At 45.7% G+C, this 17139-nt stretch overlaps 1 protein-coding gene across 1 annotated transcript in view; it reads right to left on the bottom strand.

The window, feature by feature from the left end:
- The window catches only part of Sgpp2 (sphingosine-1-phosphate phosphatase 2), a 60432-nt gene that overhangs the window by 21803 nt on the left and 21490 nt on the right, over positions 1-17139 (bottom strand). Inside the window, exons 2-3 of the mRNA XM_032901434.1 lie at positions 7456-7635; positions 4786-4875 (exon numbers count right to left, since the gene is read on the bottom strand). Coding sequence (XP_032757325.1) covers positions 4786-4875; positions 7456-7629 — 264 coding nt within the window. The 5' untranslated portion in view covers positions 7630-7635. The remainder of the gene's footprint in view (positions 1-4785; positions 4876-7455; positions 7636-17139) is intronic.

Raw genomic sequence — 17139 nt, 5'->3', positions numbered from 1 at the left:
AGGTCAGAGGACAACCCAGGTATCAGTTCTGGCCTTCTACCTTGTTTGAGACAGTGTCTTGGTTTTGGGGTACCTACACTAGGCTACCTGGCCTGTGGGCTTCCAGGGACTCTCCTCAATGTCCCCATAGGATTCTGGGATTGCTACAGCAGGCTTTACCCAGGCTCTAGGGTTTCTCAGGTCATCCTTTTTGTGACAAATATTTTTACCCATCAAACTATCCTCCCAGCCCCCGAGTAAAACTTTTAATTTAATTTTCCTGCAAACATCATATACATTTCACTATCTTAACCAATTGAAAATGGTGCCAGGTACAACACATCTCTGCGCACCCCTAGCATGCATCTCCAGAACTCTCTAAGAGCAAATCCACCTTCTCTACTCCAGGAATAATTCCTATGCCCTCCCCCTACCCTCAGTCCTGGCAACAACTATATTTGACTTTCTGTCACTTAAAATGACTACCCAAAAATTCTTCAGTTGAGTGGAATCCCACAATATTTGTCTGCTACTGGTTTATTTCGCTTAACATGATACCTTAGGCCGACGTTACAGCACGAGTCACAATGCCCTGCTTATTTAAGGCTGAATAACGCTGTACTGTAGGCGTGCACTCTGTTTTGTTTATCTCTTCATTTAACAGCAGACACAGGTTGTTTCCAAGTTTTTTCTTTTGCTAGTGTGACTAATGCTGCTACAGCTGTGGGTACACAGCTATGTCCAGAGGTATTTTCAAGATATCCATGGGAGGATCCACATGGTCCCACACCTCCTGAGGGATGACTGGATGTTAATGGAACAGGAGTCATTTTCTTCAGTTGGGTGGCCACTGGTAAGTTGTCCAGTGCTCCAATAAATAGCCTTCCACCCTGGAGAAGCAGTTTGCCTTATTGAGGGTTTTACTGCTGTGAACAGACACCATGACCAATGCAACTCACATCATGAAATTTAATCGGGGCTGGCTTACAGGTTCAGGGGTTCATCTATAATCATCAAGGCAGGAGCATGGCAGCATCCAGGCAGGAATGGTGCAGCAGGAGCTGAGAGTTCTACATCTCATTCCGAAGGCAAACATAAGAAGATTGGCTTCCAGGCAGCTAGGATAAGGGTCTTAGAGCCCACACCTACGGTGACACACTTTCTCCAACAAGGCCACACCTCCTAATAGTGTCACTCCCTGGGCCAAGCATATTCAAACCACCACACAGTTCGAATTAAATTCAAAGAGCCACACATGAAGAAGACGTGAAAGTAAGAAGGAGACTTCTCAGGCAGAACGGTTCAGTTGGAGGGAGTGAGAGAGGGGAAGAGAGGTGAAACTAAAATGTATTATACATGGGTATGAAACCATCAGACAATAAAAAAAAAAGACAAAGATTTCTAGGGGATTTGAACAGGCAGCGATGGTGGGGCTACTGCCTCTTGGGGATTGTTCTGAGGTATCCTGGGAACAAATCACATTATCTTCGTTGGCTTGGGCCAGCTGTGCCTTTGCTAATCGCAGCATTCATGCCGTTACCACTAGCTCACACATCGCCTCCTTCAGTAGACTCCAAGACCCAGGAGAGCAGATGGGTTTGTTCCTAGAGATCAAGGTGTCCCTAGATCTTGTTCTAAGCCTGACAGCCATCAGAAATTATCAAGCTGAATACAGAACCGCAGTAACCTATAATTTACCCACATCCCACTATGCTAACAGCCACTCCCTTTGCTATTAGGATATCGTGACTCATGGTGCCCTGAGCCAGGCCCTGGTCCTGCAGCCTGATGCACTCTGGGCCTGAGCCAGTGTTGGATTGCACGACAAGGCAGAACTGAGTAAGAGAAAGCCCGTGGGCTCCCACAGTGGAACAAGACTGGAAAGGAGAGGAGCTGCCCTGGGCCCTCACTCCATCCTTCCCAAAGAATGGCTGCAATCATTCCTTGCATCTAAATGAGAGGACCAATCAATCTTCCCTCAAATATCTGCCTCTCCATCTCCAAAGGCCGCTTAAAAAAGAGAGAGAAAGAAAAAAATGTAACTGTGTTTCACTGAAGTGGATTTGTGTGTTTTCTCTCTGTGTGTCTGGAGCTCCGCATTCCTGGGTTTTCTTTGGTTTTAATTTTAACCTGAGATCGATTTTTTTTTCCTCCAAAATGGAAACCTATGGAAATTAAAAAGTAGCACCAGATAAAAGAAATGCCGGAACACCCAGGAGAGTTCTGTGGAGCTCCACACTGAGGTCTAGGAAGGGATCTGCAGAGAACTTCTTTGTCATGTGGAGAAGTGGTGTGGCGAATTGAGAATGCTAGGCTCCCCTCCCCTCCATCTCAGAAGCCAGCAGATGCAGCGAGTGCTGGGATAGAGAAGCAAGGAGAGAAGAGACGTTGGTAGGCAGAACAACTCCGTCTTAACGGCCTCTTTGGTGCTTCTGAGATCTGGGCCCCCTTTCACTCAAACAGTGAACTGCTGGGGCCTGGATTAGGGGAGGTATACCTGTGTAAGCATATGCCAGATGTGTTCATTTATGCTTAGATATTTTATTTACTATGGGATCTGCTGCATTCATTGTCTTATGTAGCCTACGATGGTCTCAAAGATAGCTGAAGATAGCCTTAAACTTTGACCCTTTTGCTTCAACCTTCTGAGGGCTGGGACTGCAGTTATATGACACTGTGCTCGGTTTTATTCTGTTCTGGTGATGGAACCACAGGCTTTGTGCAGGCTAGGCAAGCATTTCCCCAACTGAGCCTCATCCCAGCCTTATTTGCTCTTAATCTTATGTCTTACACCTCTGAGGCTTCCAGCTGCTCTCGTCCAGCACCCCGTTTTCATTCTCCCACGATGACCCATCCTTCCACTGCTACATGCGATCTCAGTCCTCAGGGAAGTCCATCTATCCGCCCAGTTCTTCTTGAGTCCCTGACGAAGCCTTTTGCTAATGTCTTACAGCTTCATAGCTGAGATGAAGACTGCTATCAAAGATCCGTTTCTTTTTAAAGACATCTTTCTTGTACAGGGTGGAATGAGAAATGGTGCCTCTGTGGCAAACCACAACCAGCTCTATGCTTTGCAACTCCCTGGCTGGATGCTGCATCAGACCCTGAATACTCAAGGACCTTTTTACCATACTGTTTACATAGTAGGAGGATGGGCAAACTTCTAAATGCATATGCTGCTGCCTGAGTCCCCTACCAGCTCTAACCCAGAAAAGTACAAAAAGAAAGGAAGCTACGATTCCAACCCACCTGACTATCCGAGGACAACAGGAACCCTAGGATTCCATGGCAAGTCTGGGAGGACCTACTTGGGACCCATGTGAATTCTCTCACATCCTTGAGCTTGGATGCTAACTCTGCCCTGTTTGCTGTGTCTGGAGTGACCCAATGTGATAAGAAAGCCCCAAGTGCTGGCTGCCCTTAGCCAGTCTTCAATCTCTGAAGTCAGTCTAGCTCCGTCTATGGTTTCAGTGTGGACTGTTCCTCACAGGCTCATGTGTTCGAACACTCGGTCTCCTCACAGTGCAGTGTTCCACATAGTACTACTTTCCAAAGCTGTGGAGCCTCTTAGAAGATGGGGTCTGGCTGCCCAAAATGAGTTGCTGAAGGGACAGTCATAAAGGTTGTAGTCTGAGCCTGCTCCTTGATCAGCCTCTCTCTGACTCCTGGGACACTGGGGTGAGGTGTTGGGTCCAATCCACACATTCCTGTCTCCACAAATCCTGTCATGCCTCTTCTACCATGAAACTGTTCTCTCTCAAGTCATGAGACAAGAGAATTGTTTTCTCTTGTCAGTTGTTCCAGAAAGATACGCTGTCCCATTGACAACCAATGCATTTCACTTTATTGTCATTACTCCAGGATGGTTTGTTTTGTTTTGTTTTCAAACAGAGCCTCACGCACCCCAAGCTGCCCTGGAACTCACTATGTACCTAAGGCTTAACTCAAGCTTCTGTCTCCATCTTCCAAATACTGAGGTTACAGGGTCCTGCCAAGTCTGGCTTTATCTTAATATTTGCTTTCCTCCCTCACTTTTTTTCCCTTCCTTCCTACCCATTCTGAAACTTTCCATAACTGATTGATTGATGATTGGTTGATTGATTTTGTAGTGCCAAAAACTGAACCAAGAGCCTTGAACAGGGAAGACAGGGGCTCTGCTACTGAGACACTTCTGTGGGGAGAAACGGACATCCTGAGTAAGGAGTCAGTGAAGCACGGGGTGGACATGTGTTGTTGACACTGGTACGGCCGAGTCAGGATCCCAATGCCTGAGACCCATGGTAACACCAAAGCCTTCCACTGATGTTGACAATGTGTACAAAACCAAGCAACCACACACCCACCCCTGTGAAACTATTCCCTACGAGACCCCCCCCACCCCAACTGAGACTGATTCCTCCTCCTCCTCACGGGTTACCAGATAAATGTGCTGAGTGAAGCAGGCTCCCTCCCTCAGAGTGGGCAGAGCTCACCTGCTTCTGACTCTTCTGTAGGGGTGACCGCCATGCCTTCAGGGTCTGTCATTTCTATATTCCTAGTGTCTCATTTAACAAACCCTGCAGGGCACTGCAGTCTCCAGCCCTCTTTTTACTTTAATGGTTTGGGATAGTCTTCTTGCGTTGCATAGACCTCGGGATTCCCCTGGCCAGATTCCTGAGCAGCTAGGATTATAGGTATACGCCAAGGAGCCAAGCTTAAGTAAGCATCTTAAGGAGCACAGGGATACTTAGACCAAATGCTCTTCAGTCACAAGGCCTGCCCCCACCCCACCCCAACCCCCACCTGCACTCCCACCTCCAGCCTTACCAGGACCGTGTGCATCCCTGTGTAGAGTCTGCTGAGACTCACCAGCGTAGAGAACACCACAGCCATCATCAGGCCTAAAATGAAAGGGTACTGCAGAGGAGAGAAATAAAGACAATAGATCATGTTCAGATGAATGCTGCTTCACTGCCCCCCATGTGTGTGAATTTAGAGCTAAGTAGGCATTCCACCACTAGCCCCCTTTAATTTGATTCTTTTCCACCATGACGCAGACTCTAAGTTACTGGCGGTGGGCTTGAACTCGTGATTTTCTCGTCCCATCTCTTGAGTAGCCAAGGCTCCAGGCTGGCACCACCCGACTGGTCAGACTGATTTGATATCACAGTTAGGAATGGGGTTCATTCTAAACAATTGCCAGGCTGAGTCTTACATTCCCTATTCAAGCCAGCAATCTAATCATCTGAAAACATTTTAAAAATGAGGACAGGTAAGAGAAGATGCCTAAAATACAGTTCTGGGTCTGTAATCAGTGCTGTTTTATAAGTGAGGATGCCTTTGACCATGACAGTAAGTCACGGCCACAGTGACTTTAACACGGGATGCTTTCCTGCCAATCATCACGTGTGCTCCCCACAAGCCAGCGAGAGACACACAAAGACACACAGTCAGGGGCTCAGTCAGAACCAGAGGCCATTATTCTTCTGTTCTTTCCCAGGTAACACTGAGTCCAGTAACACTTGGTTGAAAATATTCTCTTAAAAAAGAAAAATCTTACTATGTAGCCCAGGCTTTCCTTAAATGTGTGATCATCCTATCTCAGTCTCCAGAGTGCTGGGGTTACAAGTTTATGTGGCCATAGCTGGTAGTTTCTCTTTAAAGATCTTTTGTCCCCCTAGCCTCAGCTTTTCAACAGAAGAGATTTAAAGTGAGTACACTCCCACAGTCAGATATTAGCTCTGATGCACAGTTAAATTAGCAGATCCACATTTAGAGCTGGTTGTGGGTAATTAAACCCAATAGCTGTGTGGATTCATCAGGAAAGGCTGAATAGGAAAGAAATCATACTTTGGCTCAGGTGTTAGCGATATTACCACACTGTACCAGCCATAAAGGACATCGTAATTGGATAGCTTTAAGGGAGTGTTTGGATTTCTAGGGGAGGCGGCGACCCAGGAGCCATGTCAGAATGAACGGATGATTGCCCTTGTGGAAACAGTGGGAGCAGGAATATTTTAAAGTGAGTGCTTTCTCTCTTCCTACAGCCAGCCTCTCCTCACAGGGCATTAGAAGGGCATTTGATTCGATTGATTTGAGAAGTAAGAATGTATTTTGGTTTTAACATAAAATGCCCCAACAGGTGACTGGTACTCCTAGTCATTTGCTGCAAACTTTGGTGATGTAAACATTAGGAGGTGCCCCCCCCCAGTGGACCGAGGTCCCTCAGGCATACCTTTAAAGACAAGTCTGTCCTATGCCTGCCATCCACCAGGATCTGAAAACCTTCCATTGCAACACACTCCTACCACTGTGATGCTCTGTCCTTAATGATTTGTTTCCCCCTAAATGACAGCACAGGTCTCTCTGGGTATTGATGATGCTCTGTGTGCTTGACTGGGCACCAGGGGCCCACTGTGTCCTGCTGGGCAGTGGAGTATGGGTGAAACCTAGCTCGAAAGTCAGCATGAACTCAAGACAGTCCTGGGGACCTCATACTTTGGGCCCTGACAAGGCATTTCAACAAGTTACAGCACAGTGGTCACCGCTGGTTGGATACATTCCTTATGAACGTCCTTGTCCCAGCGAGAACGTGGATCTATGTCTATGTGGCTGAAGACTACTGTAGAGGTGGACCTGAGATCTGATCCAGTCCTGACCTCTTCCAACCATGCTGGCTGACGGAAGCGTCTACCTGACGAGTGGAGCAGATGCAGATGTCTGGAGTAAAGAGCAGGAGGGACCCACTGCTTCCACTTAACTGTATAAGGACACCAGGTTCGACGAAATCTGAACCTTCCAATAGCTAGTGGGTAACGTTTATGAAATTAAACACCAAGTCAAGGTGATGTGTCTCAAATAGCAGGGGAAAAAAAGAATTTTCCTTGCAGCAATCACGTAATTTTGAAAATGTCTTACTATAATTATTATCTAAGTAAATATTAAATGGAATTCTCCTGTTTTCAACATTATTAATCTCCTGTCATTTATATCGTTCTCAAATAAAAGAGCTGGTCCCTAACCAGGGGCAGAGTCATCCTCGGAAGATAATTGGGGGTTCCCGACTCCTCTGCCCCAGGCCAGAGAGTCTGGCACAGGGATTTGGTGGGATCGTCTTTGCCCTGGAGGGTCACTTACAAGGATTGTAAACCTTCTGTGTCTGTTGCAAGCCCAGAGAGTAGAGGTTCCCGTCTGTCTAGGCAATAGCTCCGATAAACACTTCCTCAGGGAGAGGACAATGTCAGGCAGCCCACACTGTGCTCTTCAGTCTGGGGCCCACCCCCACTCAAAGGCATATATATCCGATTTGGGTACTGAGCTAGATGCTCAGATTATGAAGAAACTATTCAACACCCCTACAGGATTCACAGTCCCTTCAGTTTTAACCTCATAAATCTTAATGTCCCTCAAAAACAGTGTTAATTGTTCCTTGTTCTGCTCCCTCGTTCTACAAATAGGGATGAGTGGTAGGGGACATGAATGCCTCCCCAACCTTACCTGGTACCTGTCCATGGTGGAGATGAGGAGGGTGAAGGAAATGGCGGTGGCGGCCATGGCGTGGGTGGATGGCATTCCGTATTCTGCAATCACTCTCTTTTCAAGCTTCACAACGGGAGGAGAGGAGGGCCGGGGCCACTTCAGGATGTCCTTGGCCACCTGGCCAATGTACATCACCAACTGAAAAAGCCAGAGGTCTGAGGTAAGTAAAACCTAAAGAGTTATGACAACTGAATCTAAATATCTTTTATCTGCAGTTCCCAGTCTGCCTCCTGGGGCCCCCCTGCCCTCTGTCTGACCTGACACTCACTGGGAATGTCTTGTAGGGCAGACTCGGGTCTTGATACCGGCACAGCAAGTGCTTTATCAACAGAGGCATCCCCTGAGCCTCTTCATCAGATCCCTAACAGTTAAACAGCTTTGTGTATGTGTCCGGCGCCACTCTCGGCCAAGTAGGGAGTTTTCAGAGAACATGCTTTAAACCCCTGTCTGAGGCCAGCCTGGAATTTGTTCGAAAGATTTTTTTTCACCCCCATGAGGACATTTCATGAAGAAATTCCCCTCGTCTTTTTAAAACTTTTGTTTTGGATTTATTTACCTCCTCTTTTTAAAACATTTTTTGATTTATTTTATGAAGATAAGTGATCTACTTGCACGTGTGCATTTGTACAGCATGCCTGGTGATGGTGTGCATTTGTACAGCATGCCTAGTGATGGTGTGCATTTGTACAGCATGCCTGGTGATGGTGTGCATTTGTACAGCATGCCTGGTGATGGTGTGCATTTGTACAGCATGCCTGGTGATGGTGTGCATTTGTACAGCATGCCTGGTGATGGCAAAGCTCAGAAGAGGGCTTCAGATTCCCTAGAACTAGAGGTACTCATGGTTGTGAGCTGCCCTGTGGATGCTGTGAACCAAACCGGGTCCTCTGCAGGAGTAGCACGTGTGCCTAACCACTGAGCCATCCATCCAGCCCCTATCCCATCTTTTCTTCTAAGAAGAAGCTGGAAACCAGGATTTACTGTTCATGATTTCCAAAAGTGAATGAATGGGGGCTGTCAACCACAGACTCATCTGTTTTGCCAATGAGCTTTACGAGGTCATCCCATGATCCATGAAACTGGGGATGAGAGCAGTGTGGCTACCCAATCACCTTCCTTTGTAACTCAACTCATGGCCCATGGTTGGCAGACTGTACCACCAGAGGTGAACTTCTCTTCCCTCCCCCTTCCCTTCCCTTTCTTCTTCTTGCCTTGTCTCACCTCTCCTTTCTTCTCTACCTCTCCCTCTCCCCTCCCCTTCACTTCTTTCCTCCCTCTCTTTCTCCAGTCCATCTACCTGAGGGGATCTGCCTGTCTCCCTCCCTCCCTCTCTTCCTTGCAGCCTTTGTTTGATGCAGGAGCTCAGGACCCCTTTCTGACAGGAGGCTCCCTACACAGGTCAGTGTGTCAATGGCCTTAGTCATGAGGCAGCTTCTCATCTTAACTATGACAACAGTAGCCACAGTCACCAAGGCTTCGCTTAGCTTCTGGTGGATGGAGTCGTCTTGCCTTGCAATGGAACTCTTACACGCAGGACTATTTCAAAATTATCTGGACTAGTCAGCCAGCCGATTGCCAGGAATTTCCACACACTGGTGCGTTCTCTCCACACTTCAAGTGGCAGGTTAATTTGGGCATTGCATCCCCCCAGGGAGGCACAGTGCCTGGGTTAAAGCCCTGTAGAAGCTGTGGGGCACAGCAGGACATATCCCCAGGCTGTAAAGCCTCACTGATAGCCTCTGAATTCCCTCACTGCGCTTTCCAATGGACTTTGAAACAAAGCCTCTTTACCATCCCTGATTACCAGAATGAGTCTCCTGGAGACACTCTTTTTATGTCTCCACTCCCCCTGGGGACCTGTAAAACCACATCCAGCTATTATCTGGGGAAATGTAGAAGAACACTACCCACTACCAAGGATTTCTCAGAAGCTGCTAAAAACACTCCACCTCTACCCCTTCCTCACCACCAAAATAAATAAAATGTCACAGTCATAAATGACAAATTCTAGTTCAATCAAAATACTGAAAACTCACAGTCTGGAAACCTTAAAATCATCAAGAGAGATTGGGTAATACTTGAACCAAATCTAATTTTCTTGAAGTTTACAAGTCCCTTTGACTATATTTTTATTTTCCCTTCTATGCTCAAAGGATGTTTAGAATTAGGACAATTGTTCAGGTCACTTAAAAAGACTGCCACACCTACACACTGTTTCCAACTTAAAAAAATCCAAATGAAAATAGATACATTAATGGCTCTCTTTAAACAAGAGGAAACAGACCCGAAATCTTTAAGACACAGGTAAAGGGTTGGCTCACAGTATGGCCTCTGTTCTTGCTACTGCTGCTTCCGACCGCCAACTGTGATGTACCAACTTTGTATCAGCTCCTTGGCCTTAAGTAGGGAAAAGGGCTGCACAGAGTCTAGTCAAACACAAGAAAACATTCAACAGGAAGTCATCTACAGAGCTTTAATTTGGACTAAACTGTAGGCTGGCCATTAGCTTGTTTTTCCTTTCTTTTTGCTTCCGGGCTGCCACGAGAGAGCAGCTTCCTCTACGAGCATATGCTACCTCACCCACCACAAGGCCTAAACAACAGGGCTTACAGACTTCAAACTTTCAAAACTGTGAGTCAGAATGAATATTTCCTTTGTTTAAGTTTCTTCTTGCAGGCATTTTGTTACAGTAACACAAAGCTAACTCAGAACAGTAGATATGCCTGGGAAGATACATGGGTCCAAAGACCCTGGGGCTGAGTATTAAGGGAAAATGGCTTAATTCAGAGGAGTGAAGGGAAAGAGGTGTTCTGGTTGCCAGAACAGCATGAGCAGAGGCTTGGGTAAGTGACAGTGGGGAGTGCCTTGCAATTTACTAGGAGACTCGAACCTTTGGAGTTGGACAAATGAGGCCCAGTAGCACACATCCACCAAAAGGACTAAGGCAAACAGAGCCCAACCACATCAGGCAGTGGCAAGGATCAAAAGTTCCGGAGTTCTCTTATGCACTGAGAAAATTCAAATGCCCAGACACTCTGGAAAAGTCTGGCATTTTCTGACGATGTTAAGAGTACTCTCGTCAGGGTTGGGGATTTAGCTCAGTAGTAGAGCGCTTGCCTAGCAAGCGCAAGGCCCTGGGTTCGGTCCCCAGCTCCGAAAAAAAAAAAAAGAGTACTCTCGTCATGTGATCCAGCCATGGCACCCTAGACATTCCCTCACAACAAACATATGAAGTGTTGCATGTCAACGCCCATTTGTTTGTCTGCTCCTGTGTTAACAGTCCCAAGCTGGAAACAGCTCAACTCCCATCAGAAGGTGAGAGGTGGTGTCTTCGTTCTGTTGAACGTTACTGTGGAACAATTAAAGCCTGAGCTGTTGACATGTATTTAAATAGAGACGAAGCTCAGAATGATACTGAAGAATGAAGCAACACACAAAGCAAACGGCACAGCTAAATGCTTCTCTTTATACAGAATTCTTAAAGATGTGATCTACCTCATAGTGAGAGAAAGTGAATATTTGTTAGGAAGTGGAGACGTCACAAATGAATACGAGGAGGTTGGGAGCATGTGTGCACATTCAAACACACCACACACACACACACACACACACACACACACACACACACTCCCTGCAGGTGTCCACAGAGTCTAGAAGAGGGTGTGTGATCTCTGGGGCTAGAGTTACAGATGGTTCTGAATTGTCAACTACGGGTGTTTGGGAACTAACTGCAGATCCCACAGATCCCGCAGATCCTCTGTAAGAGCAGTACTCAACTTTCAGGCACCGAACTATTCTCCATCCCTGGATATTTTCATTAGCTATCCTGATTGTGGTGGTGACACCAGGACAGGCACACATGCCAGAGTTTGCCAAACTGGACATTTTAAATATGCACGAACATCATGAATACATTAAAGATGATTTGATTCTATTCTTTAAAGGGATAATTGAGAATTATGTGAACTCTATCTAAATGAGGTAATTGGTCATAACATCTGTCAATTATGTCTGAAAAGATAATTTCCAGTTTTCCTGAACTGTAAGGAACAGATGTCTGGGTTGGGGATGGCTGGTGATGAGGTTCTGCTTGGAGATCCCTGTTGGGAGCAGCCTTGAGATGGCGAAAGCAGCCTTCAAGTTAAAAAGCAATTGTGTTCTAGCCTTATGCTAGAATAATAAGTAATAGTCTTCAGGTTAAAAAGCAATTATATTTTAGCCTTATGATAGAATAAGAAGCAATAGCCTTAGGTTAGATCAAAAGAAGCACCTGCAGCTCTATGTAAATTCAATAGATAGCATAAATCTAGGTGTCAGATCACTGAGTACCGGTGGTCAGGCACTGATGGTCAGAACTAAGCAACCCACCCTGCTGTTTCCCCCCTTGGCCGATTTACCCAGCCAATATCCTGGTTATCAAGCCAGGCCCATTCTTTAATGGTCACCCAACCCCCCCCACATTTTGTTCTACCAGTATATCTTCAGCCTGAGAAAAATTAAAAATTGTCAGCTTGATCAGACTTCTTGACTTGCTGTCCGTTCTTTGCGTCTCTTGTCCCCCATTCTCTCCTAGGTGGACCCCAGACCCTGGTCGACTGCCCTGCAGGTCGGGGCAGATCCCGGCAGAAGCACGGTTTGATCTGACCTCCATGTCTAACAGACACCTCTGATGCCAAGGAGAGAGCTAGAGCGGGAATCTCAGGAATGGCTGGGAGGAGAGCAATTAGGAAGATGATGTAGCATCCAGGTAAGAGATACCAATGCAATGCAGGCCAGCAGTGAAGGGAAATTTGGAAGATATTTTGTGTTGCTTTTTCTTTTTAATAATGTAAAAATATAGAGTAGATTCATAACTATCAGGAGAATGACCACTAGCAAGAAATCAAACTAATAAGGCAGAAGAAATTGATGGAGTGTGACCCCAGAACCTTCCATGTATGTGGAAATGTTTTTCATCATGAGACTAATTAGTCACTAGTTCTCACAGCAATGGATGCTCTGCAGGTTAGGTATGGCTATAGGTGCCATGACCATAGGTGCCATGATCATAGGTGCCATGACCATAGGTACCATGACCATAGGTGCCATGACCATAGGTACCATGACCATAGGTGCCATGACCATAGGTACCACCAGTGTGGATCGGGAGGAGGCTGGGGATGCTGACTGCTTTCTAATAAACAGAACCATACCGTGTCAAAACTGGTTTTAGGTGACCCTCCAGTTTTTGCCTTGTTAAAAAGCCTCTTGTGGGGGTTGGGGATTTAGCTCAGTGGTAGGGCGCTTGCCTAGCATGCACAAGGCCCTGGGTTCGGTCCCCAGCTCCAAAAAAAGAAGAAAAAAAAAAGCCTCTTGTGGTACTCTGGTCTGAAGCCTCTGCTGAAAAAGTAAATACTAAATATATTTCAAAATACAATTTGAACAGGCACCATTGTTTCCAAGGCTGCCCCTATTGGTATGAACTGAAGGAAGGTTGGGCCCCAGCTTATTCGTACTTCACTGGGGCTTCTCAAGGTTTGGGGCAAATGCTGCCTATTGGATCTGTGGCTTCTGCATAACACTTCTGTGACCTAGGGACTGCACTTGGCATACTAGGGACACCCATACAAATGCTCAGGTTGAGAGGCTCGGCTGCCCTATGAGGTATTCTCATGTAGACACGCCCAGACAATGATGGAGTTTAAAGTGATTCACGGTATACTGAACGTAAGGAACACACGTCTAGTAGGTTGTGTTACCCAGTAATTTTGTGCCAAGAAAGTAGAAGTATTATATAGTTAGAATGTAAAAGGTGTTAGTGTGCGATTTAGATAGCTAGACACAGAATAGAAACACACTGCATGCTGCTACTCATACAAATGTCCAGACTAGGAAAGTGGATTAGTGGTCACTTGGGGCTTGGTGGGCAGATGTCTGAAGTGAGAAGTTAGCTGATCCATGCTTGCTCTAAGGCTCTGGGGCAGAGTACTTTCTTTGCCTCTCCCAGTTTCTGGTGTTTGTGAGTACTCTTTGATCAGTGGCCAGCTTGTTACAGTCCCTGTCTCTGGGGTAACATTACTTGTCCTCTGTGTTTCATCCTGTCTTTCTGAGGACAACTGTTGGACTGGCCCAACTGAAAGGTCTAAGATGAACACCTCAAGATCCAGCTCAGGGGTTCACGATCCATGGGAGAGAGTTTGCCTGTCATGTTCTCTGGGTTTAGTCCCCAACACTAAATAAAACTAATAGAAGTTGCAGGTTTGACAGAATTGAGAAAAAAGGATGGGTCTGGGGTGTCAAACGTTCAACATCACATGTCATCCGTTAGACATTAAATCAGACGTGAGACACATCGGTGTACATATTGGAGTGGCTAAAGTCCAGACACCTGGCAATACCACATGCTGGTGAGGATGCAGAGTAAAAGACACGTCCAGTCATCACTAGCAGGAAAGCAAAATTCTAAGATCCCTTTAGAAAGACAATTTTAAAAAGTTGTTTTTTTGTTTTTTGTTTTTTGTTTTTTTTTTTTTTTTTACAAAGTTAAACATACTCGTCATAGTCTGTAAATCATACTAGGCATTTATCCAAGTGAGTTGGAAAATTTTATATATACATACACACATATACATGTACATATGCCCTACACATGGGTATCTACAGAAGTGCTATTAATAATGGCCAAAACTTGGGAACAAACAAGACATTCTTTAGTAGTGTGTGTGTGTGTGTGTGTGTGTGTGTGTGTGTGTGTGTGTGTGGTGTATATATACATAAATACATACATTGTGGTACATTCCAAGTATGGGGTATTATTCAGGATAGAGACAAAGGAGTGATCCAGCCCTGGAAGTCATGGAAGAACCTTAGGTACATATTGAGAAGTAAAACCTGAAAAGGCGGGGCTGGGGATTTAGCTCAGTGGTAGAGCGCTTGCCTAGCAAACGCAAGGCCCTGGGTTCAGTCCCCAGCTCCGAAAAAAAGAAAAAAAAAGCTGAAAAGGCTACACAAGGGGGTTCTAACTGTATTACACTCAGGAAAAAGCCGAACTTTGAGGACCATAGAGACATCAGTGGCTGCTGAGGTGGAAATATGAGTGGCAGAGCACAGGGACTTTTTATGGCAGTGAGACATTTCTGTTTGATACTCTGATGATAAATATGTCACTGTCTACTGGTTACAACCCAAGGGATATAAACCACAGAGAGTGAAGCTTATGTCAGCTGTGGACTTTGGGTGACCAGGATGTGCCACTGTGGGGTTACTGGCTATATGAAAGGTATCACTCTAGTGTGGGATGCTGTCAATAGAATCAGAGGGCATATGACAACTCTGTCATTTTTGCCCAGTTTTGTTGTCAACCTAAAACTGATCTGAAAAAAAAAAAAAGACTATTTAAAGTTAGAAGACAACCATTTCTTCATTGATGTCTCAGTTAAAGAGTCTAATGATTAACTCAACAGGGCTCACCATGAAAAAAGGACTGCACTCTATTGTTGAGGGCCCTCCTTCCTAAAGGGATCTAATTAACTGCTAACATCCATCCTCTTCCTTCGGGGATAAGGCCCTAAAGGCCTGGCCATAAAAGCAAAAATCCAGGAGGAGGGGACGCAGGAAGCATTTCAGCTCACTAATGGCTTCAGCAAACTGGCTGGGTTCCATTGCATGGTGCTTTGAGAAGGCCAGGGGTCTTGTAGGGTTTGGGTTGGTGACACATATTAACCCTTTTTTGTTTTCTTCCTTTTTCTGTTTCTTTTTTCTTGCTTGTTTGTGACCTCTTTTTGTGTCTGTAGTGTATGCATTAGTGTGCACATGGGAGGAGGGAACATGTGTGCACATGTGGAGTTAAGAGGTCAATATCAGGTATTTTCCTCAATTGCTCACATTTTAGCTTTTGACATAGGATTTTTTTTTTTTTTTGACACTCACTAAATCTGAAGGTCACCATTTTCCCCTGACACTGGAGGGCCACCTAGCCCCAAAGATCTGTCTCTTCCCAGCCCCAGTACCAGAGTTAGAGGCATGCATCACACCCAGCTTTTCTGTGGGTGTCTGAGGGCTGAGCTCAGGCCACTGTGTATGTGCATCGAGCAGTTTATTATTGTGATCAGGTGTATCCGGCTTTAAGTTACTCCATATTGTGGGAAAGACTGGCTTTTCAGACTGTACTTTGCCCTGGGACTCCAATTTACAAGCAACTTTTGGTCTCAGTTTTGAGGGTAGAGCCTGTGTGCCTGGGTACACCTGCAAACAATACCATCTGCCTGGCACCAGCCGTGCAGCACAGACAGATAAATGACTATTTCCTGGGAGATAGGTCCGGGGACACATGGGCATATTAAAATCATGTCATGGAAACCTTGCCAAAGAACTTATTGGGCACACAAGAATAAAGAAAGGGTATAACTCCCTTACTAGACCCCATAAATAGGTGAACATCAACTCCTATGATGTTAAGAAATGCCAACCTGTCACGTGACACCGACCTGTCATGTGATATCAAGGACCAATGTATAGAGTATCCTCAACACTTCTGTTGTGGTTTGAAAGAAAATGTCTCCTCACCCAGGCCCACTGAGAGTGACATTAGTAGGAGTATGGGTCTTGTTCAAGCAGGTGTGGCCTTGTTGGAGGAAGTCGTCACTGGGGGCGGGCTTTGAGGACTCAGAGGCTCAAGCTATGTGCAGTATGACAGTCATTTCCTGCTGTCCACAGACCCAGAATTCTCAGCTACATTTCCAGCATCATGTCTGACTGAATGCTATCATGCTTCCCGCCATGATGACAATGGACTAAACTCTAAACTGTAAGCCAGCCCCAGTGAAATGTTTTCCTTTATAAGAGCTGCTGTGATCATAGTGTTTCTTCACAGCAATAAAACCCTAACTAAGACAACAGCTCAGCTCAGTTCCTAGTCTATTCAACTGCTGCTCTGCTCATCTCTCTGTTTGTGTGTCTGGACCTACCAACCATTAGTCTGCTCACTCTGCCTTGGGCCTGAGTCCTACCCTTTTGCCTCATAGTGGCCTCAACTCTGTCTGCATTCTCAGTCTCTGCCCTGACTCCACAGCAGTCTGACTTACAGAGGCAGCTGTTATCGTGCAGCTGGTTTGGGGTCCTTCTCTTATTAATACAGGCTCCGCCTGCATTTCTATCAAATTACTCTTGAAACTCTGCTGCGGCCGCTTTAACTTTTTGCATCTATTCTGTAACTCAGACGTGTGTGTGTTTATTGTGCTAGTTAATGAGTTAATATTAGTAATTAATATTTGAATAAAGGAACCTGTGTTTACCTTGGCTAGACTACCAAGGAAAGCAGGATTATCAGGAAATTGCTGCCTTTTAATGACTGACATCATGGAAAGACACAAATGTGTTCATCTGTGTTTTGAGGTATAGCACACTCATGACCTTCAACGCACTGAGCCCTCTCCTCTCCCTGGCTATTAACCTATTTTGTTACATCACTGTACTTGCAATGTGAATGTAGTACAGGTGGACAGATGTGGTTCTCAGATCAATGGCAGCCAAGTGGACCAACTCTCCTAATGCGAACCCCATCCTTGCACTGCAGAGGAGCATCCAACATACACCTCTCCCTGAAGGCTGACTTCAAAGGAGCCTGGAGAGAAGTTGACACACTTTCTCCTAATGTGCCAGGCT

This window comes from Rattus rattus, chromosome 4, assembly GCF_011064425.1.
Source record: "Rattus rattus isolate New Zealand chromosome 4, Rrattus_CSIRO_v1, whole genome shotgun sequence".
Classification (NCBI taxonomy): Eukaryota; Metazoa; Chordata; class Mammalia; order Rodentia; family Muridae; genus Rattus; species Rattus rattus.
Note: the sequence above shows the minus strand (reverse complement) of the source record. Positions and strands in the feature narration are given on the sequence as shown.